The sequence below is a fragment of the Sparassis crispa genome (assembly GCF_003851025.1).
Source record: "Sparassis crispa DNA, contig_000000F, whole genome shotgun sequence".
Classification (NCBI taxonomy): domain Eukaryota; kingdom Fungi; phylum Basidiomycota; class Agaricomycetes; order Polyporales; family Sparassidaceae; genus Sparassis; species Sparassis crispa.
This window is the reverse complement of record NW_020939747.1, coordinates 1,169,963-1,186,534: the sequence shown is the minus strand read 5'-3', so window position 1 is coordinate 1,186,534 and position 16,572 is coordinate 1,169,963. Positions and strand designations below refer to the sequence as shown.

The 16,572-nt window shown below is 51.0% G+C and overlaps 5 protein-coding genes across 5 annotated transcripts; 3 read left to right on the top strand and 2 right to left on the bottom strand.

Annotated features, from left to right (window-relative positions):
• Positions 1-332: 332 nt before the first annotated feature.
• SCP_0103880 (hypothetical protein) lies at positions 333-2,043 on the top strand (the record flags this gene model as incomplete). The annotated part of the gene is made up of 6 exons (XM_027752625.1): positions 333-387; positions 442-609; positions 661-889; positions 944-1,172; positions 1,225-1,415; positions 1,470-2,043. 6 exons carry the CDS (start codon positions 333-335, stop codon positions 2,041-2,043), a joined length of 1,446 nt encoding a protein of 481 aa, XP_027608426.1.
• A 721-nt stretch (positions 2,044-2,764) lies between these two features.
• Positions 2,765-4,750, top strand: SCP_0103870 (hypothetical protein; the record flags this gene model as incomplete). Its single annotated transcript, XM_027752624.1, has 7 exons — positions 2,765-2,847; positions 3,074-3,132; positions 3,195-3,347; positions 3,399-3,621; positions 3,676-3,898; positions 3,965-4,155; positions 4,213-4,750. The coding sequence occupies 7 exons, from the start codon at positions 2,765-2,767 to the stop codon at positions 4,748-4,750; spliced, it is 1,470 nt and encodes a 489-aa protein (XP_027608425.1).
• Positions 4,751-5,768: 1,018 nt separating this feature from the next.
• SCP_0103860 (hypothetical protein) lies at positions 5,769-7,826 on the bottom strand (the record flags this gene model as incomplete). Its single annotated transcript, XM_027752623.1, has 10 exons — positions 5,769-5,939; positions 5,993-6,182; positions 6,276-6,339; positions 6,402-6,486; positions 6,542-6,898; positions 7,006-7,090; positions 7,151-7,171; positions 7,225-7,296; positions 7,351-7,477; positions 7,535-7,826. 10 exons carry the CDS (start codon positions 7,824-7,826, stop codon positions 5,769-5,771), a joined length of 1,464 nt encoding a protein of 487 aa, XP_027608424.1.
• Positions 7,827-11,256: 3,430 nt separating this feature from the next.
• SCP_0103850 (Vacuolar protein sorting-associated protein) lies at positions 11,257-12,457 on the bottom strand (the record flags this gene model as incomplete). The annotated part of the gene is made up of 8 exons (XM_027752622.1): positions 11,257-11,499; positions 11,551-11,700; positions 11,755-11,849; positions 11,904-11,980; positions 12,033-12,123; positions 12,173-12,300; positions 12,357-12,367; positions 12,428-12,457. The coding sequence occupies 8 exons, from the start codon at positions 12,455-12,457 to the stop codon at positions 11,257-11,259; spliced, it is 825 nt and encodes a 274-aa protein (XP_027608423.1).
• A 1,307-nt stretch (positions 12,458-13,764) lies between these two features.
• Positions 13,765-16,179, top strand: SCP_0103840 (Cell division control protein; the record flags this gene model as incomplete). The annotated part of the gene is made up of 6 exons (XM_027752621.1): positions 13,765-14,049; positions 14,111-14,347; positions 14,402-14,945; positions 14,999-15,336; positions 15,391-15,693; positions 15,751-16,179. The coding sequence occupies 6 exons, from the start codon at positions 13,765-13,767 to the stop codon at positions 16,177-16,179; spliced, it is 2,136 nt and encodes a 711-aa protein (XP_027608422.1).
• Between the last annotated feature and the right edge of the window lie 393 nt (positions 16,180-16,572).

Here is a 16,572-nt window from a genome sequence, read left to right as displayed (position 1 = left end):
AATATACTTGAAATGCGCGTTTTATTTGTGAAACTGCTCAATATCGTGTGCGGTCTCACAAGGCCGCGCGCTTCCTCGACTATCCTGCTTCTGATTTAATATAGCGCCAGTTTCTTGACAGTTGCCAACAGCAGGATGTTAGCACACCCGTCGTCAGTATTAGTGCATTTATGCGATTTGTTCCAGAAGAGAGTTTGATGTCTGGCACGTCTGCATCTGTTCAATTCAAATCATCTTCATAGCTGGTCTCGCCGAGAAGATGACTACCCATTTCTCTGTTCGTCGTTTACACCTTGTGGTTACAACGTAGCCCTCCGCTGTCCAAATGGGCAATGTATGGAACTTCACTCTCTGATGACAGCTCTGTTCTGGAGTACACCCCGTATTGTAAGCAATGAAATTCGCTGCGGGTAATGCTTTGATTATATGTTTGGATTCCAGCGGAGGGGTCTCTGGAAGGTGGCGTAGAGGCTGCTCTGCAAGCTGGTTGGATCGCCTGGTACTCTGGATCCCAGACGAACTTCAACACCGTTGGAGGTGAATCAGCGGCTGGCGATTCATATCATATCACTTCTTTCCCGGGAGCTAGCGTGGAGTTGCAGTTCTACGGCAAGTCCATGCCTACGTGCGTCATGATTCTCCTATTTATACCGTCTACAGGTACTGGCGTTTCCCTGTACGGATTTGCGAACTGCTCGTATCAGGCCACCATCGATAGTGGCGGCGTGCGCCAGTATTCTCCTGAAGACAATTTGGACAAATTGCTCTTTACCACAGGCACTGACAGCCTCACGCCGGGTACTCACTTCGTCAACTTGACTGCCTTACCGAATCCCAACAGCACTCAACAGCTATCGTTCGACAACGCCGTAGTGTCTGATGCGACACTGTAAGTTGCATCCTATACTTTTATGCAAACGCTGCTGTTCTGACATGATTGCAGCGCCCAGGAGCCCATTCCTGTAGTATACAATAATTCTGACTACGAGGTCCTGCAATATGACGGGACGTGGACAGTCCCAACAGTGGTTGCCGGGATTCCTAATACTTCAGATCCATCCCCATTTCACCAGACTGTTCAGTACGGGTCATCCGTGTCCATGAACTTCACGGGTGCGTCCGCGGTGATCGTCAAAGGTCCGAGGAACTGGGGTCATGCGGGCTACAATGTGGTAAGTAAAATATACTATCAAGGGTTATTGATTTACTCTCGCGGCCTTACAGTCCTTGGATGGAATCAACAGCCAATACAATGCAAGCAGTTATTGGCTGATCGGAGATTCGTTGTTATTCTACCAAAGAGGTCTGGACGTCAATGAGACCCATTACCTCGACGTGATCGACACGTCCCCCAACGGCGACAAGTTCATCCTGAACTACATCACGGTCTTTAATAAGAACACGATCGAACCAAGGTACGTGTCTGCGGTGTGGACAACGCGTTGACCACCTTCACTGACATGGTCCAGTTCCAACTTCTCCGTCAAAAAGAGCGTCAACGCAGGAGTCATTGTTGGTCCTGTGGTGGCGGGAGTTGTCGTTCTCGTGCTATTGGCGTTGATTGTGATGCGCCACCGGAGGCGCAAAATACGCCCTGAAGATCATATCACCCCATATCCTTGGTGGCAGAATTTCAGAGAACTTCGCCACTTAAGACGCACACACGCGGATCCTCCAATGGTTTTCCTGGGTTCAGTGAGGGAGAAAGGCAGCCTCTCACAGCTTCAAAATACGAGACCATCTACCCATGTCACGCCTGTCCCTCCCTCACCTAGCCCGAGGAGCAGTTCCACCGCAGTTAGACCAACAAACTCCGGCGCTGCTTCTCATTCTGGTTCAGATGTACTCCATATTGCGCCACCTCGTCCATTGCCTGTTCCAACAACATCACGTCCTACCCCTCTCCTTCCTGCTGTGGCGCAACCACAACCGCAACAACCTGTGCTGGATGTCAACAGCATCATCGAGTTGATTGCACAGAGAATTGACAGACCGCATCCGGCATCGGATCGCGATTCTATGCCTCCGAGCCACCCTTCATAGCCTCTGCATCTTCTCTTCGACATATCTGTTCTTCGGTAACCAACAAGGTGAGACACGTTCCTCTGGCATTTCATATCATCTTAAACCCTCTCTGTAGATGAACGTAACTTTGATTAATTTGGATGGACCTTCTATGTTTGAGATACTCGCTTACAAGTCATTCTCTTAACGTTCGTTTATCAGTCGGTCTCAAGTACGAAGCTCTACAAACACCCTTGCTAATCCGTATATTTTGTGAAGACTGTCCGCCGTTGTTCACGAACGATTATACGCTTACCGCCGGCGTTGCAGTATATCAGCGCGAGACGCTGAAAAGTCCTTCGAAGTCCTTTGATATCCCACTAGTCTTCATGATGTTAGCGACCTTCTCAGCGCCCGGGATATGGAAGGCACTGCAGTGGCAGCGAGCGCAAGTTCACCGCCCTTCGGCGCTTTGTGGCAGTAGACCGACATGCGTCTGCGAGATGCCGTGAACGTCTAGCTCCAGCTTTCAATTTCAGCGCTCAGCGCTAGCGCTGAGCAGATCTCAACTCTCAGCGTCCGCGTCAATTGTCGTGCGAGCGTTGCCACAGTACTGTGTCTTTTCTGGCTGAAATTGTGTCTCTTTTGGCTGCTTGAATCGTGTCTCAATGACCGTGTCCTCGGTCCGTCAATAGAGAGCCTGTGAGAGATTCTGCAACATAGTGCTCGCTGTTCGTAGCTCACAGCACAAATCAGGTCAATGCAGATTCACACATGCAAAGGCATCTTGTTGTCCAAGGCAAGGTTGATTGAAAGCTATGGCGTACCTTACAACAGCAGCGCGTATGCCCGGATGATCACTGGATCGTCGTGCAGTACCAGTACTTGCTTCTCCCGCTGCATTGATGGACCTCGCTTAATCGCTTGAATAAGTTTCATCGGTGCATCCCGCATTTTCTCAACTAGAGCAGGACCCTAGGCGCTGGGAGAACATGGCAGACATATAAGCTTGCCTAAGGCAGGCTGCCCCCTTTGCACCAGTATTGACGATACTGAGCATGATGAGTAGCAGTGTTTGGAACTACACCATTGATGATTCCAGTTCCTATTTGACCTACACGCCTCACGGTGCGCTCTTCTGTGCCGGATAGTTCGTTAGCACATTTTCGATGATTGACCCGTCTGTGCAGGGGATGGAGGTATTGGGGACTGGACCCACACCGGTTGGCAGCCATGGTACTCAGAGTCTGGCGGATGGAACACTGCCGGTGGAAACTATGCTACAGGGACCTCCTTGCACATAACATCCTTCCCCGGTGCCAGCGTAGAGCTCCAGTTCTATGGTGAGCGCAACACGTCAGTCATTGTCGGCTGTTCTAAAGACCTCTGTCTAGGGACATCAATTTACGTGTTCGGGACTTCGAACAGCTCCTACAATGTCGCGCTTGACAGCAGTATCTCTTCTAACCTGACGCCCTTGTCGGGCGACCTCTTGTTCATGCAGGAGGGTTTGAGCCGAGGAACACATTTTCTCAACCTGACCGCACGCCCAGAGTCAAATAGCTCCCAGCAGTTAGCGCTCGACTCTCTGATTATTTCTCAGAAAATGGCCAAAGAGTACGTCGTCGTGCTTGCGATCCCCCAATCTGTCTTGCTCAGGTATACTTTTAGTGAAAGTGTGCCTATACCCGTCATTTACGACAATATGAACGCCTCGTTGCTGTACCGGGGCAATTGGTCCGTTCCCCCACTCAACAATCAGATACCTAACACCACCGACCCCAAACCTTATCACGAGACTGCTTTCATGGGCGCTTCTGTATCTCTTAACTTCACTGGTATTGCTATAGCTATCAATGGAACGCGGAACTGGGGAAACGGCATCTACAATGTGGTAAGTACTTCCTCAATCCTGTTGAACCTGCGTGGTGAGACTCTCGTCACTTGGTTCCTTGTCTAGACATTAGACGGAATCAGTACGCAGTACAACGGCAGCACAATGTGGCTCGTCAGCGATGCTTTACTGTTCTACCAATCTGGTTTGAATGCTGATCAGACTCATACCTTGGAGTTGATCAGCACGGCACCAAATAGTTATAATCTGTGGCTCAACAGTATCACCGCGTTTGCCCCAAACATTACAACACCGAAGTACGTTCTTGATGATTATCCGTCTAGTGCTACTCGATCTCAGACCAATTTTCGCAGTCCGAGAGCTACTGGTTCAGCCAAGAAAACCAACGTCGGCGTTATAGTTGGTCCTATCATCGGTGCCATCGCCGCACTCCTTCTACTTGGAGCTGCATTCTGGTGGTGGCGGCGGTCACGCCGTGTTCGTGCCTATGGATCTGAAGGCAAGAACTTAACACCTTTCATTCAGCCAACGACTGTTCAATTCATCGATCCCTCCGCTCCCTATGACGCACCCCACGATGCTGCGAGCTCGCATGCAGCATCGAGCATCATCGCCCTCTCGAGCATGATGTACGAGAAGGATCGCTCCGTGCGAACCCTGGTGTCGCCGACAGGCGCCACGCAGGCTTCATCCATTTCTCACATCCCATCCAGCATTCCTCCGGAGAGTCAGGTTCGACCACTAACTGTGCCATCAGCCCAACCACCAGCACCTGCTCAGCAACCTGTCGACGTCGATCACATAATCGAACTCATTGCCGGGAGGATTGATCGCTCGCAAGCATTCGATCCATCTTCTCCCCCGCCGCAGTATCAACTTGGGCATATGTAGTGCCATTGCGAGTTCGGCCTGCACGGTCTGCTTCTGGTATCTTAATAGTGTCTGTGTTTATAATCCGTCTGTTCTTCTGCCTGTGTCTGAGTGTTCAACGCTCAACGTCCATTTCTTGTAATGCTTCTGTCCTTTACACGACTCGGAATGCCCGTTCTCGACACAATATTCGTATATTTCTTGGCTATGTCGAGATGTTCGCTATCATGATTATAAGATATGTTCACTGGCACACAAACTTTTCGGTGAGGTTGGCTGCAGACTATGGGGTGTAATCGCATAAGACCTTACCCACTTGAAAGGCGGCATCAATATTGGGTTCCGGCTCAAAGCTCAAGGGCGGATATCACTCACAATGGGGCTCATGCGGCATGTGGTATGTGCCAGCTCCTCGAATTCATAATCTGGAAGCAAAACCTCATCGCGACGTTTGAAGACCTTGTGGGAAGGCATCGTCGGGGAAGGCCACCAGGGATGGCGACACAAATCGATGTGAAGTAAAAGACTATGGTCAACTGGTCATTTTCATTTTCTGTCAAACTTACGGTCAAAAGAACCCTCCTCTTGTTTCAGAGGCCAATCGGCACCACCGCAAAGTTAGACATCTATTACTTTCTGTTTACCTACTAATCTGACACGGATGATCATTGTGAGGAATTCGGAGGTTCGGGGTGGTTTCAATCTTCCTTGATGATCCACTCGTATGGATGCTCGCGCTAAACTGTACTGGAAAGTGGAGCTTGTGCAGAGGCCTTCTGATGCAAGAGGAGATAAGAAGGACCAGCTACTAAATAGTTACTATCTCGCTCACCGCATCGAAATCCTGGCGGCTCGTAATACTACTACGTCACCAAGTGGCAGGGCTCACTGCTGCCGCGATGGGTGAGAGAACCCAATCTCATGCGAGCATCTTGATCAGCTCACCTCGAGACGGACAAAGATGAGAAGGTAGCTCTGGGCCTAGACTCCAGAACCTAAGAACGCTTCGACGACCACCCTCCTATCGCTGCATAAGTATTTATTTCGTTGGCATCGCCGAGACGAATTCAACGTTGGAAGAGTGGAGGTAATAGATACGTCCATCAACGATGCCGCCGCGTAAACTCTCTTCCATAGATGCGTAGACCCACGCAAGCCGCCGCCGATCGTTTGTGCGACCCTCTGTAAGTTCGGCGTTTCGGTCGTGCAGCTGCCTCCGCCGACATGGTGAATAAAGGCATATTGAATCTATTGATTACTTACGTTCATTTGCACTGTCAACGTCTTAGTGATCGCAAGGTGCGATCCGGTAAGCCGAGGTGAGCTGTGAACGTAAATGATAACGTGGACGGGCCGGGGATGCACGCCATCGACAATCAGTGAGTATACCACATATCGTCGCAATCTACACTGTTCAAAGTTCACCACCATGACACTCGAAATGGATGGACGTCTAGACATCTTGTCAGCGACTCGAGAGCATAATGTAGACTATGCAAGTGCAGGATATAAATGAACCAATTAGTTGGTCTACAATACGACTTACACGACAGCAATGTGCACAGTGTAACGAGACAGAGGCAGGTCAAGGACCAGTGTCATGGGCGCCTCTTACGGGCGTAGACATGCTCAACCAGAATATATGCAGGAGTGCGTGCTTCCAAGAGCTCACGACGCGCATTTCCTTCGAGCTCATTGACGACAACCTCAGGGAGACCGGTTCCAAGTAGGAGAGGACGTCCGGATTTTAGGAAGGCCTGTGGTACAAATAATTGTCGGCATGAATAACATCCAGATAGGTTAGGCACCCACCAAAATGTCTTCCCTGAACACCTGTGCAATGCGGTTTTGACGTAGAGACTCTGGATCATTGCCAGTTCTCCATGGCGCAGTCGGGAACCAAAATTTTCTGTACACAACGTCTTCGAACGAGCCGTGGTCCCTCATCCAACCATGCAAGTAATTTGCCGCATCTGGCTCTCCTCCTCTCGTGAGGACGGCCATATGACAATGGTTCATCCATCGCGCCAACCACGACGGCGCGTGCTGACCTAAAAGTGGCTGTTTGTCTATACTGTAAACGCGAAAGTCGAACTCCAAGAGGTCAACAAGTCCGCCTGGGCGCAAAGTCTGGGAGATTTGATCGACCAAGCCTTGGTAGTCTCGAATCTGAGATGTGCAGATATAGCCACATAAGGAAGGTCATTAGGGGACGGAGATTGCGCAAGATTCGATCAGCACAGATCCGCGCCGACAGAAGGGGTCGAGACACTCACTCCGGAAGAGACCAGCCGGGCATGCACGACGTCGAATTCGCCATAAAAGTGTTGCAGACCAAGATTGATGTCGTCCACCTCGCTCCTATCCACGAAGTTCATGAGCTGGAGAGTGGTTGGGAGACACGCCCTGAGGCATTCTCACCTACAATTTGCCGGCATATTCCTGATGAGAAAACTGTCAACCAGCCGACTCGGGGTGTGCACGACAATACTCACAGCACTTGCATGGGAACAAGATCGACCGCAACCGTGCTGCAGTGTGGAAAATCGCGAGCAACATCCAGTATCCTGGGGCCGCACAAATTCATTAAGGTGAAAATTGTAGAATGGCGAGAGGCCTACCAACTGCCACTTCCACAACCAAGATCAATGCAAGTCTTTGTGGCCCCAGGTGTATCGTCGGCCAAAACTTCCGGTAAAGGTGGAGGATACTTGCCCATCACCTCAGCAAACAGCACATGCTGCTGGTCTAACACAGCGCGTCAGTATCGATGGAAGTACGAGTAGAGTCCGGGGTGGAACGTACCCAGCCGCTCGAACTCTTCATCATCTGCCGGCAAGCGGTAAATCTCCGAATAATTGTTGAGGCCACGCCCATACTCGAGTGTGTACGCGGCGGCACGCATAGAACCTGTCATGGAAAACACGGAAGGAACGGGCGACGCGGAACGCATCTCCCAGTCGTTGGAGGTCGCGGAACTGGCAATGCTCGGAGCAAAACGCGGACAGGAGCCGGAGAGCATGGAGAGAGAGTCGGTATCATTGTCTGAGACGTCGTAGAAAGGAGACATGGGTGGCGGAGAGTGTACAGCGTGCATGGGGTGCGAGAGTAACATTATAATATATAGGCGGGGCAGGCAACACTTTAGTATAAATTATAAATTTCACGGCGGAGGAGATGGTGGCGACCGACGCCCAACGCCCGTGACGCCGTCCCCATCGGAGGCACGTGACCTCGCCTCTTCTGGCATCACTCTTCCTCTTCTCGAGTTCCTCCTCACCGCCATCTCCGTCTCCCGTTCCCGGAATCATGTTGGCTAGCATATGTTTAATCGTCCTTTTCCTGTGCACCAGCCGCGTAAACAGTACTTGCATTCATCTCACTGAACTGCTTTTCTCCTATCTGTCGCCCCTCAGCGAATCTACACCCGCGAACAACACTGGCATCTTCTGCGGAGCCAGTCTAACGGCACGACGAGCTACTGGCCACTTCCTCGCCTGCTGACTTCCTCGTTCCGCTTCCGATCGAAGTATCCCCACACCCGGTAGCTCTAGCCAAAACGTTGACAAGGTTACCACCTTCCAGTTGAGTGTTCCCCTGCAATGCAAGGTCGCTCTTCGGCTGATGCGCGAGATTAACTCTCATAATTTCTCCGGTCCTTTGTTTGACAGCGTCAGTCCCTGCTCCCGCCAGTTCCCTTTGCTAACGCTGCGAGGTCATGTCAAATTTGTCAAGCACCCTAGATCTTGCACAGATGTAGTATCTGCGAACCTGCCGACTTCTGGCCATGAACTCGCCGCTCGTTACACCACCTCTTCTCGAGCTTTCCATCGTCGCCTCTTAGGGATCTGCATTTACCTATTCTGCTCGCACATACTCACTCTACCTTCCCGCGACGCGTTGCGCACAGTTCGGAGGAATTGAGTTTGGTGCCGCAACTGCCGTCTGGACCTGGATGCATTGTTTACTTTCACAAATTGCGTCGCTCCAGTGGCTCTATCGGATATACTTTCCAGTTGCTCTCGAGCATCATCAGTTCTCTCTCAACTAGGAACTTACCGGCTACCATATTGCTGGCCTACGCACTGAAAAAGTGATGAGCCGTGACAATACATCGTCGGAAACCGGACGGTCTGCTTCCGGCTCTGACTGATTACATGGAACAGACCGGCGCTATTTGTGAGTCGCTTGCATGGTCGCTGCATTCCCGCGGTATTTCAATCGTCTTTCTGACTCTGTGCGCCACCATCTGTATCCCCTGTTCATCCTGTGGTTGGCACTCATTAGCAGCTCTCTGAGAGTGTTTGCTTGGTTCGCCAATATGTGCTTGACCAGGCATCATATGCCCGAAGAGGCAATTTGGTTGTGCCCTTTCGGCTGAGCGTCAATTGTCGTCTATGACCCCAGGGCGCTCAGTGTGAGACTTCAACTTTTTTGTAGTAGCATTGCTCCAGCCGTTCCACTGCTCGATAAGCATCTCCGATACCTGGAGACTTATGATATGGTGAGTCCTCGGTTTTTCATGTCTGATTGATCAAGGTGGTGGCAGGGTCCTGCAATTGTCCGTGTATGCTATGTCCCGACCCACAGGCGTTCCGTGGGATTCTCGCGCTCTGAACACTCCGAGTTGGGTCAGTTCTTACTCGCCGCCGTGCTAAATTCATTCCACTCGTGCCGCTGTCCAAATTGTTTAACAGGACATGCGAGTCCCATACCCACAGTGGCTGGTACGTCGAGTAACATGCATGTTGCAAATGCTGTATTGTGTATTTCACACTGCTGACTGGGATGTGTGTGCCCATCTCAACACCCTCTATCACCGCCGGCACCCATGGAGAGCGTGTAGGAAGACCTGGGAGTCTGTCATTGAATGGCTCGCGCTACTTGGCGCTGTGATGGAGTTGTTCATACTCTCCGACCGTGCTACACGCTTGATCCTCGGTCTTGAACACCGCCGACTGAGTGTGTCCTCACTTTTGACAGTCTAGCAGGCGCACTGGCGGTCAATTTTTATTCAGGCCGAATCGGCAGTGCAGTGCCATATACTTTAGCAATATTTATTCACAAGCGAAGCATCAGCGGATTGTTTCGCCAACTTGTTGCACCCTGTGTACGTTCGGGCCTGCCGTGAGCGTGTTCATCACTGCGATAGTGTCAGCTCCACCTAGAGTATCGGAACGACCAGGCTAAAAATCTGCTTTCCGTTGCCGCGGTATTATCGATCGAGAAGGTGAGTGTTTGTTCCATATCAGGACATTCGGATAGCCATCCATTCTCCTCCAGGTTGTTACAAACCACAGTCAGATTCGTGCACAAAGACGCCCCTGTATCGGACTAACAGGTCGCACATTTTGTGGTGCTCGCAACGAACCACGTTGGGCTCTGATTGCGGCAGGAGTCCGCTATGATGCGGGAGATCGCAACATGGGAATCACAAGGCAAGAAGCTGAGAATGAATATTCGAGAGGTACCTCCACGCGTGAGCTCATGGATTTTAATCTCGCCAGACTCGCTCACGGACAGTCACCTGTGCTATCTTGGTGTGTTCGGCTCGTATGACATACTGTGCCATCTTAAGCGAATGGTCGCCTGTCGACCAAATATTTTGATCGTCCAATAAACCACGTACATTCACCGAAAGCTTTGAGACCTACTCACCAAGGGATGCGGAGAAAACACCACTCAGAATAGCAGCACGGAAAGCTTCCGTACGGACGAACGGTCAATACTTCAGGGTCTAGCCTGCCGTTGCGTTCCTTAACTCGTGCAAACAGCTTCCTGCGCGCTATCATCCAGACCTTGGGTGCTCTGCGCGCTTGGCACCGGCCCAGAAGGATTCATCCGCGTCCCCTGTGACCATCGGAATTGCGGTCCAAAACCTATGCTGGTTCTGTTCAGACATGCCCTACCACAGTGCACATAGTGCATGTCAGATGGTGCCGGCGGAGCTAGCAAGTGCTAAGACTTTCGGGCCTCGTGTAGGAGAGTCAAATCTGTCCGCTGCTCTATCGCGGAGCCCGGAGCATGAGTCACTAATGAGCCGTGCAGTTGTTCAACGTCCAACGTTGAAAAGTTAACACCACCTAGATCAAGGCCCGGGTACGGCAGTACTGTCAGAATAAAAAGGTATATGAAGTGCTGCACTTGGACTTGTATATCAATTCAAATTCTCAACACTTGCGAATGTGCCAATAATTGCTGCCAAGTCTTCGTCTACATGATGCGGTAGTCAAGATGTGTCAATGCCATGAGCTATGCCCCAAAAGTGAAGACTCACTATATTGGCCAGCTCCTGGTTGTGCAACATCATGCATATACGACACCCACCAGTTCGAGCACCGGAACGATTTTGTAGATGATCAGTGTGCGAATCATCTATCAGGCCTTGCAGTCATAAATACATTTGGCATCAACGACGATCAAGACGTCCTTGAGATTGAAGAAAAATTTATGGCTACACAAACACGAACATTTCATGACGCATACATACTATCATCGGCGGGAATATGTTCACCACATGTCCGATGTCATCGTTTCTTCAGGGCCTCGAAGCGTTTAGCTAGGGTCTCAAAGTCATCTTCTTCCTTGACAGGCTTAGGAGGTTCCTTGACAACCTTCTCCTTCTCTCTAGGTATGTCCTCTTCTTCTGTGGGTGGCAGCTCAGGGAGTTTCGGTGTCCGCACGCCAGCGCTCCTGGCTTCCGCCGAGATGGTGACGGAGTCAACTGGCTTGGGAGATTCGGGAACTTCTTTACCATCAACGATGGCCGCCTGGCATGTCCTTCAGCGCGGCGCTCGAGGAGAATAGAGACGGGGGCTTACCTTGACTCCACCATCTCCGCCGGCATCGTCGGTGTCGTGGTTGGGATATTCTGGGGGAGACCAGTCTACGCCGTATCCCTTGGCGATTTCAGCAAGATACGCGTCTACCAGTGATGGACCTGGTGTAAAAACCGCCAGCTTCCGTGTGACCTAATGAACAGTTACAACTTCGCCTAACTTCCAGCTAGGACGTAATAAACTCACCCGTTCACTGACACAGCCATCGCGATTTTCCATGACTGCAATCGCGAACTCGCGGCCGTATTTGTGCATGAGCATGTCACGTAAGACCTGCAATTCTTCAGATGATGTGCGGTCAGAATGTAAACCGGGATATTCACGGGTTGCATTACCTTTCAATTCGGTCCGAGGTGCCGCATGTATTATGGCACAAACTCCTTCACTTACACCGGCATCGGGTTCCCGCGTGCTAGCTAAATCAGCCCGTGAATCCTCTGAAGAGGCGTCGCAGGTGCACTCACTTCTGATCCAGCAGTCCGAATCGCGATATTAACAACTCACAATACAATTCCAATAGTTCCAGTAACTCTACGTAAATGTCTTCGTGGATGACTGGACAACGAATGAGGATGCTGCAGTGAGAAGCGACTGTAGCACGCACTGTTCTCCACTTTAATCCTGGCCGTCTCAAGCTTCCCCTTCTCAAGTAGAAAAGCAATGTCGCGTCTCGCTGCTTTAGCCTGCGCGCTCTTCTTCTCCTGCAGGGTACGCAGCCTCTGCACACCCAGCCTGAAATCCGATGCATAAGAATGAGCTGCTAGGCCTCGAACCACAGGTGAGAGTACCGGAGTTGGACCTGTAGGGGTCGCGGGGTCAGGAAAAACAATTACTTGAGCTACAGCGGATCTTGGCTCACCTTTGCTTTGGCAGGAACCCACGGCACCATCCTGCAGGTCGAGGCTGAGGGAGAATGCTGTAGGAGATAAGGGCGCTTGATTTCTCTGATCTAATCTTCGGCCTCCCTGCCGCGGCCATCCGTCGCGCAATTGTGATCATCACCTCCCGGATTATCTGTTCAGCATCTACACACTGTACTCTCACGAGAGCTAAGTACTGGAAAAGGGCTCCCTTCGGCATGCATCATGATCAAGCAGCAGCGTTCACCGACATTTTCTCATAACGTTCTCTCGCTACCAAGGAAACTATCATGGGTATTCTCGACAGACGTGGAAACCTTCCCATGTTCACCTTGGCTGCTCTACCTGTCTACTGAAATTGCAATGGACCCGCCGCCAATGACAGAGCATGTCACTCTTTTCTGGCGGGATCTGTACCTTTGCGCGGTCATTCACCACCCGTCTTGATCTTCACCTGATGATAGTGAGCACTGCGCCTCGTAGGTGTGTGTTTTAGTGGTATTCTCCCTTTGATAGGCTGCAGTTCTATGGTCTCCGTTCTACGCATTTTTACTTACAGCTCTCCGCCCACCTCCTTCAGACTTCGTCATGACTTACCCGTTCTGTCGACCTATTCTTACCGTCAGACCCGAGGTTGAAGTCAATCATTGGTGTGGGTTGGTGAACGGTTCCGTCTCATCTCGAGTACGATTGGCAGGCTTGGGTACATAACTGCGCGGCAGTCGCAGGAAGACGCAGAAGTTGTTGCAAAGGACAGGTGCCCGTGCTGCATATACGATCATTGATGCAGGGCCCCGAAGCTGCAGGATCTTTGCGAATGCCTGAATGTGACCATCCATTGCACGGCATGATGGTGATGATGTGGATTATGTTTGTCAGCTTCAAGTTATAGTTGGACCGGACGATTCTGACATCTGCACATCGCCTCGCTGATAATCTCGGGATGAAGCACTGGCAGGCTGACTTTTGGGAAAGGTTGTCTTGCGCAAAGAAGTTCGTTTATGACATCTCACAGCTAGCTCACCGCGTCGCAGTCCGAACTGTCCCCACTGCCTGCAAGTTGAGGCTGAAGTGTGCTCTGCATACTTCGTTGGCTCGTGGCGAGGCGTTCGGTATATCCTCGCACGTGCTGAGATCACTCAACGATGATGGTTGCTCGGTACGGGCGATCGGATGTCGTGCCCGGAGCGCCATGGTATACTGGTGTCGAACAAAAGCCCGATTGCTCTCTGTCTGCTCATCAAGACCGTGTCTGAGCTGAGAGCTCACCGGATACCCCACCCTCACTCGACATCCATCTACGTTATCGTGTGTATACCGAGGTGTATATTCCTCAATGGCCTCTTCGTGCATGCCGTCACGTAAACGGGGCAGCCAGCTTCCTCGTCTATGGATCGATTCTTCGCTATGTAGCTACAAAAGGTCGCTGCATACACCAGCTTCCACACTGTCATCTGCCCCCTTCAGTGCAGCTATCAGTGCAGCTACTATATCTTCTTGTGGTCCATCTACAGCTGATGCATTTCATGTCCTTTGCCTTTACGACTTTACCTCGGACGATCCAGATCAACTATCTTTCAAGAAGAACGAGATCCTGGACATTATCAAGCGGGAGAACACCGTAAGCCTCAGTTATCTTATGTAGACTGCTCTCGTACGAGGTAACTGAAATCCTCTCATAGGGATGGTGGGCTGCGGTGCGGCCTGGTCATAATTGTGTCGGATGGATCCCCAGCACCTTCGTGGAAGCCATTTCCGAGAACAAACTACTTGGTTCCAACGGGGAAAAGAGGATATACGATCATATCAGGAAGATGTACGGCTCTCCTGTTATCCCGAAGGGCGGCCAACTATTGATCGCCTCTCCTGGAGGAGAGACGGGCGAGCAAGACTGGGTACCGTTGCCAGACGATGAACAAGTTCGCGAATAGCTTTACTGCTCAATCAATTACGGATTTTGATCTTTCATGCAGGCGCCAGTAATGCAGCTGTTCAGCCAGTCTGCCAAAGACTGTGCTCCCTTCGCCTTCAGTCCGCTCATCCCTCCTCACGAAGGCATCGACAGCACACCATTGAATTTCCACGACTCAGATAGTGACTCCTCCCCTGATAATGGCATCATGTCGAGACTCATCCCGAATCCCGGGTCATCTAACCATCGAATGCTCCAGGTTCCTCCGTCCAGAGGTCCACCAGCTCCCAACGATTCGGCATCTTCATTGCACAAGCATCTCTTGCCTTCACCAACGTCGTCTACAGCCCGGCACAGTCGTCCACGACCAGTCCTTATTGACGATTGTTCTTCTCTCAATCGACTCTCTACACTCTTCGAGACCAAGAACGTCGAAGAATTAGGCTCTCCGCTCATTGCTGAGACGCTCGATTCATTTTCGCGGGCGGCCACAGGGCAGTGGTCGGATGTGTTGAAGCAATCGCATGAGATCCAGGTGAGACATGACGGCATGGTAACTGCTGGTTCGTTGCATAACCTTCTGGAGAAATTGACCGACGACCCCGGTGAGTATAATCATTCTACAGCGGAACAAGCTTGTCTCATCTTCCATACTCAGCATGGCCTCCACCTTACATGAAATTTCACCGTATATTCCTGATGACTTTCAGGACTTTTACCACTGCCGAAGAGTCGTTCAACTTTCTCTCGAAGCAATTCCACATGACTGCCCCTGCCGGTCTGGGTCCCAAGGAACTCGAGCAATGGGAGGAGACGAAACTCCACCCGTTGCAGTCACGAGTCTTATCTATATTGAAAATATGGTCCGAGGAATATGGAATGTACCAATACGACCGACAGATCGTCAGACAGGTGGTGGATCTGCTATCCTCCGTCACTGCGCCGCCTCTACTCGCCGTCACGGCGCAAGCGATGATACAGTCTGTCGAGCGCCTTGTAAGAGTTTATCTATTATCCTCAGGTGCGCTCGACTGATATTTGTGCGGGAAGATGTCTGGAGTAAGCCGTGCCGTTCCGGGCAAGAAGAATTTGAGAAAGGCGAAAATCGAACTCCTGAGGATGGATCCTGCCGTGGTGGGGCAGCATCTGTCCATGTACGAGCACCGGCTTTACTCGAAGATACGTCCCCAGCAGTGCATTGATTGGGGAAGGTCGCGCGACGATGTTGCAGATTTGATTACATTGCGCGCAACTCATCACAAGCTTGGCGCTTGGGTGAAGTCGAGCATCCTCAGTGCAGACTCATCAAAAAAGAGAGCCAACATGGTGGATTTCTGGATTTGCGTTGCAGAGGTCAGTAAATCCCAACTTTCGTTGGTGGACATTACTAAATTTATGAATTTTGCTCAGTCGTGCAAGTTGCTAAACAACGTGTCGAGCGCGAGCACGGTGGTTTCCGTGCTTTCAAGTGATTGCGTTCCTCAGCTGCACCCAACCTGGGCGGATACTTCGCGCAAAGCACGGCTAGACATCCTCTCGACTTTCATCCAGTCTTCAGGTCGCCCTTTGGCTCCGGAGCAAGCTGATGATGTGCCCTGCGTGCCACACATCGAGAGGTACCTCAGAGACATCATACACACCAACGAGCAATACCAGGACTACACCGTCGTCCCAGTGCCCTTCATAAACTCGACCGTCTCGCTGATCAATTTCGCCAAACGGGAAAAGTGGTTCGACATCGTACAGGCGATGTTGTGCCATCAGTCGAAGACTTTTGACTTTCCTGAGGATGCCACCTTCATGGAATTCATTGCTGCGAATTTGGAGACTCCGGCTTAGATCGTCTGGTGTGTCAACCAGCTCGAGAGGCTCAGTATCTTCTTTACTTTGGCGTGTTGATCGCACGGGGGCTCTGTAAGTTATTCGTCTGTACTGGGCGGACTGCAGTCGAGGATGTGAGGACCCATGGACCTTTTGCTGTCACTGGGGTATTTTTTGCGGATCGGCATTTTCTAATATTTCTCCTAATGTTTTACAATTACCTGCATTGTCGTGTCATGTCCTGCAGTCGTCTTCTAGATCTGGCAACAATGAAACATGCAGTCCACATGCCAATGTCCATATGTTAATGAGAATGTGCGGGATGTACGACAGTTAGAATACAGAGAAGGCGCTTGATCATTACCTCTAGCAAGACGGATAAAGAGTAACGCATCACGAAAGGAAGACATC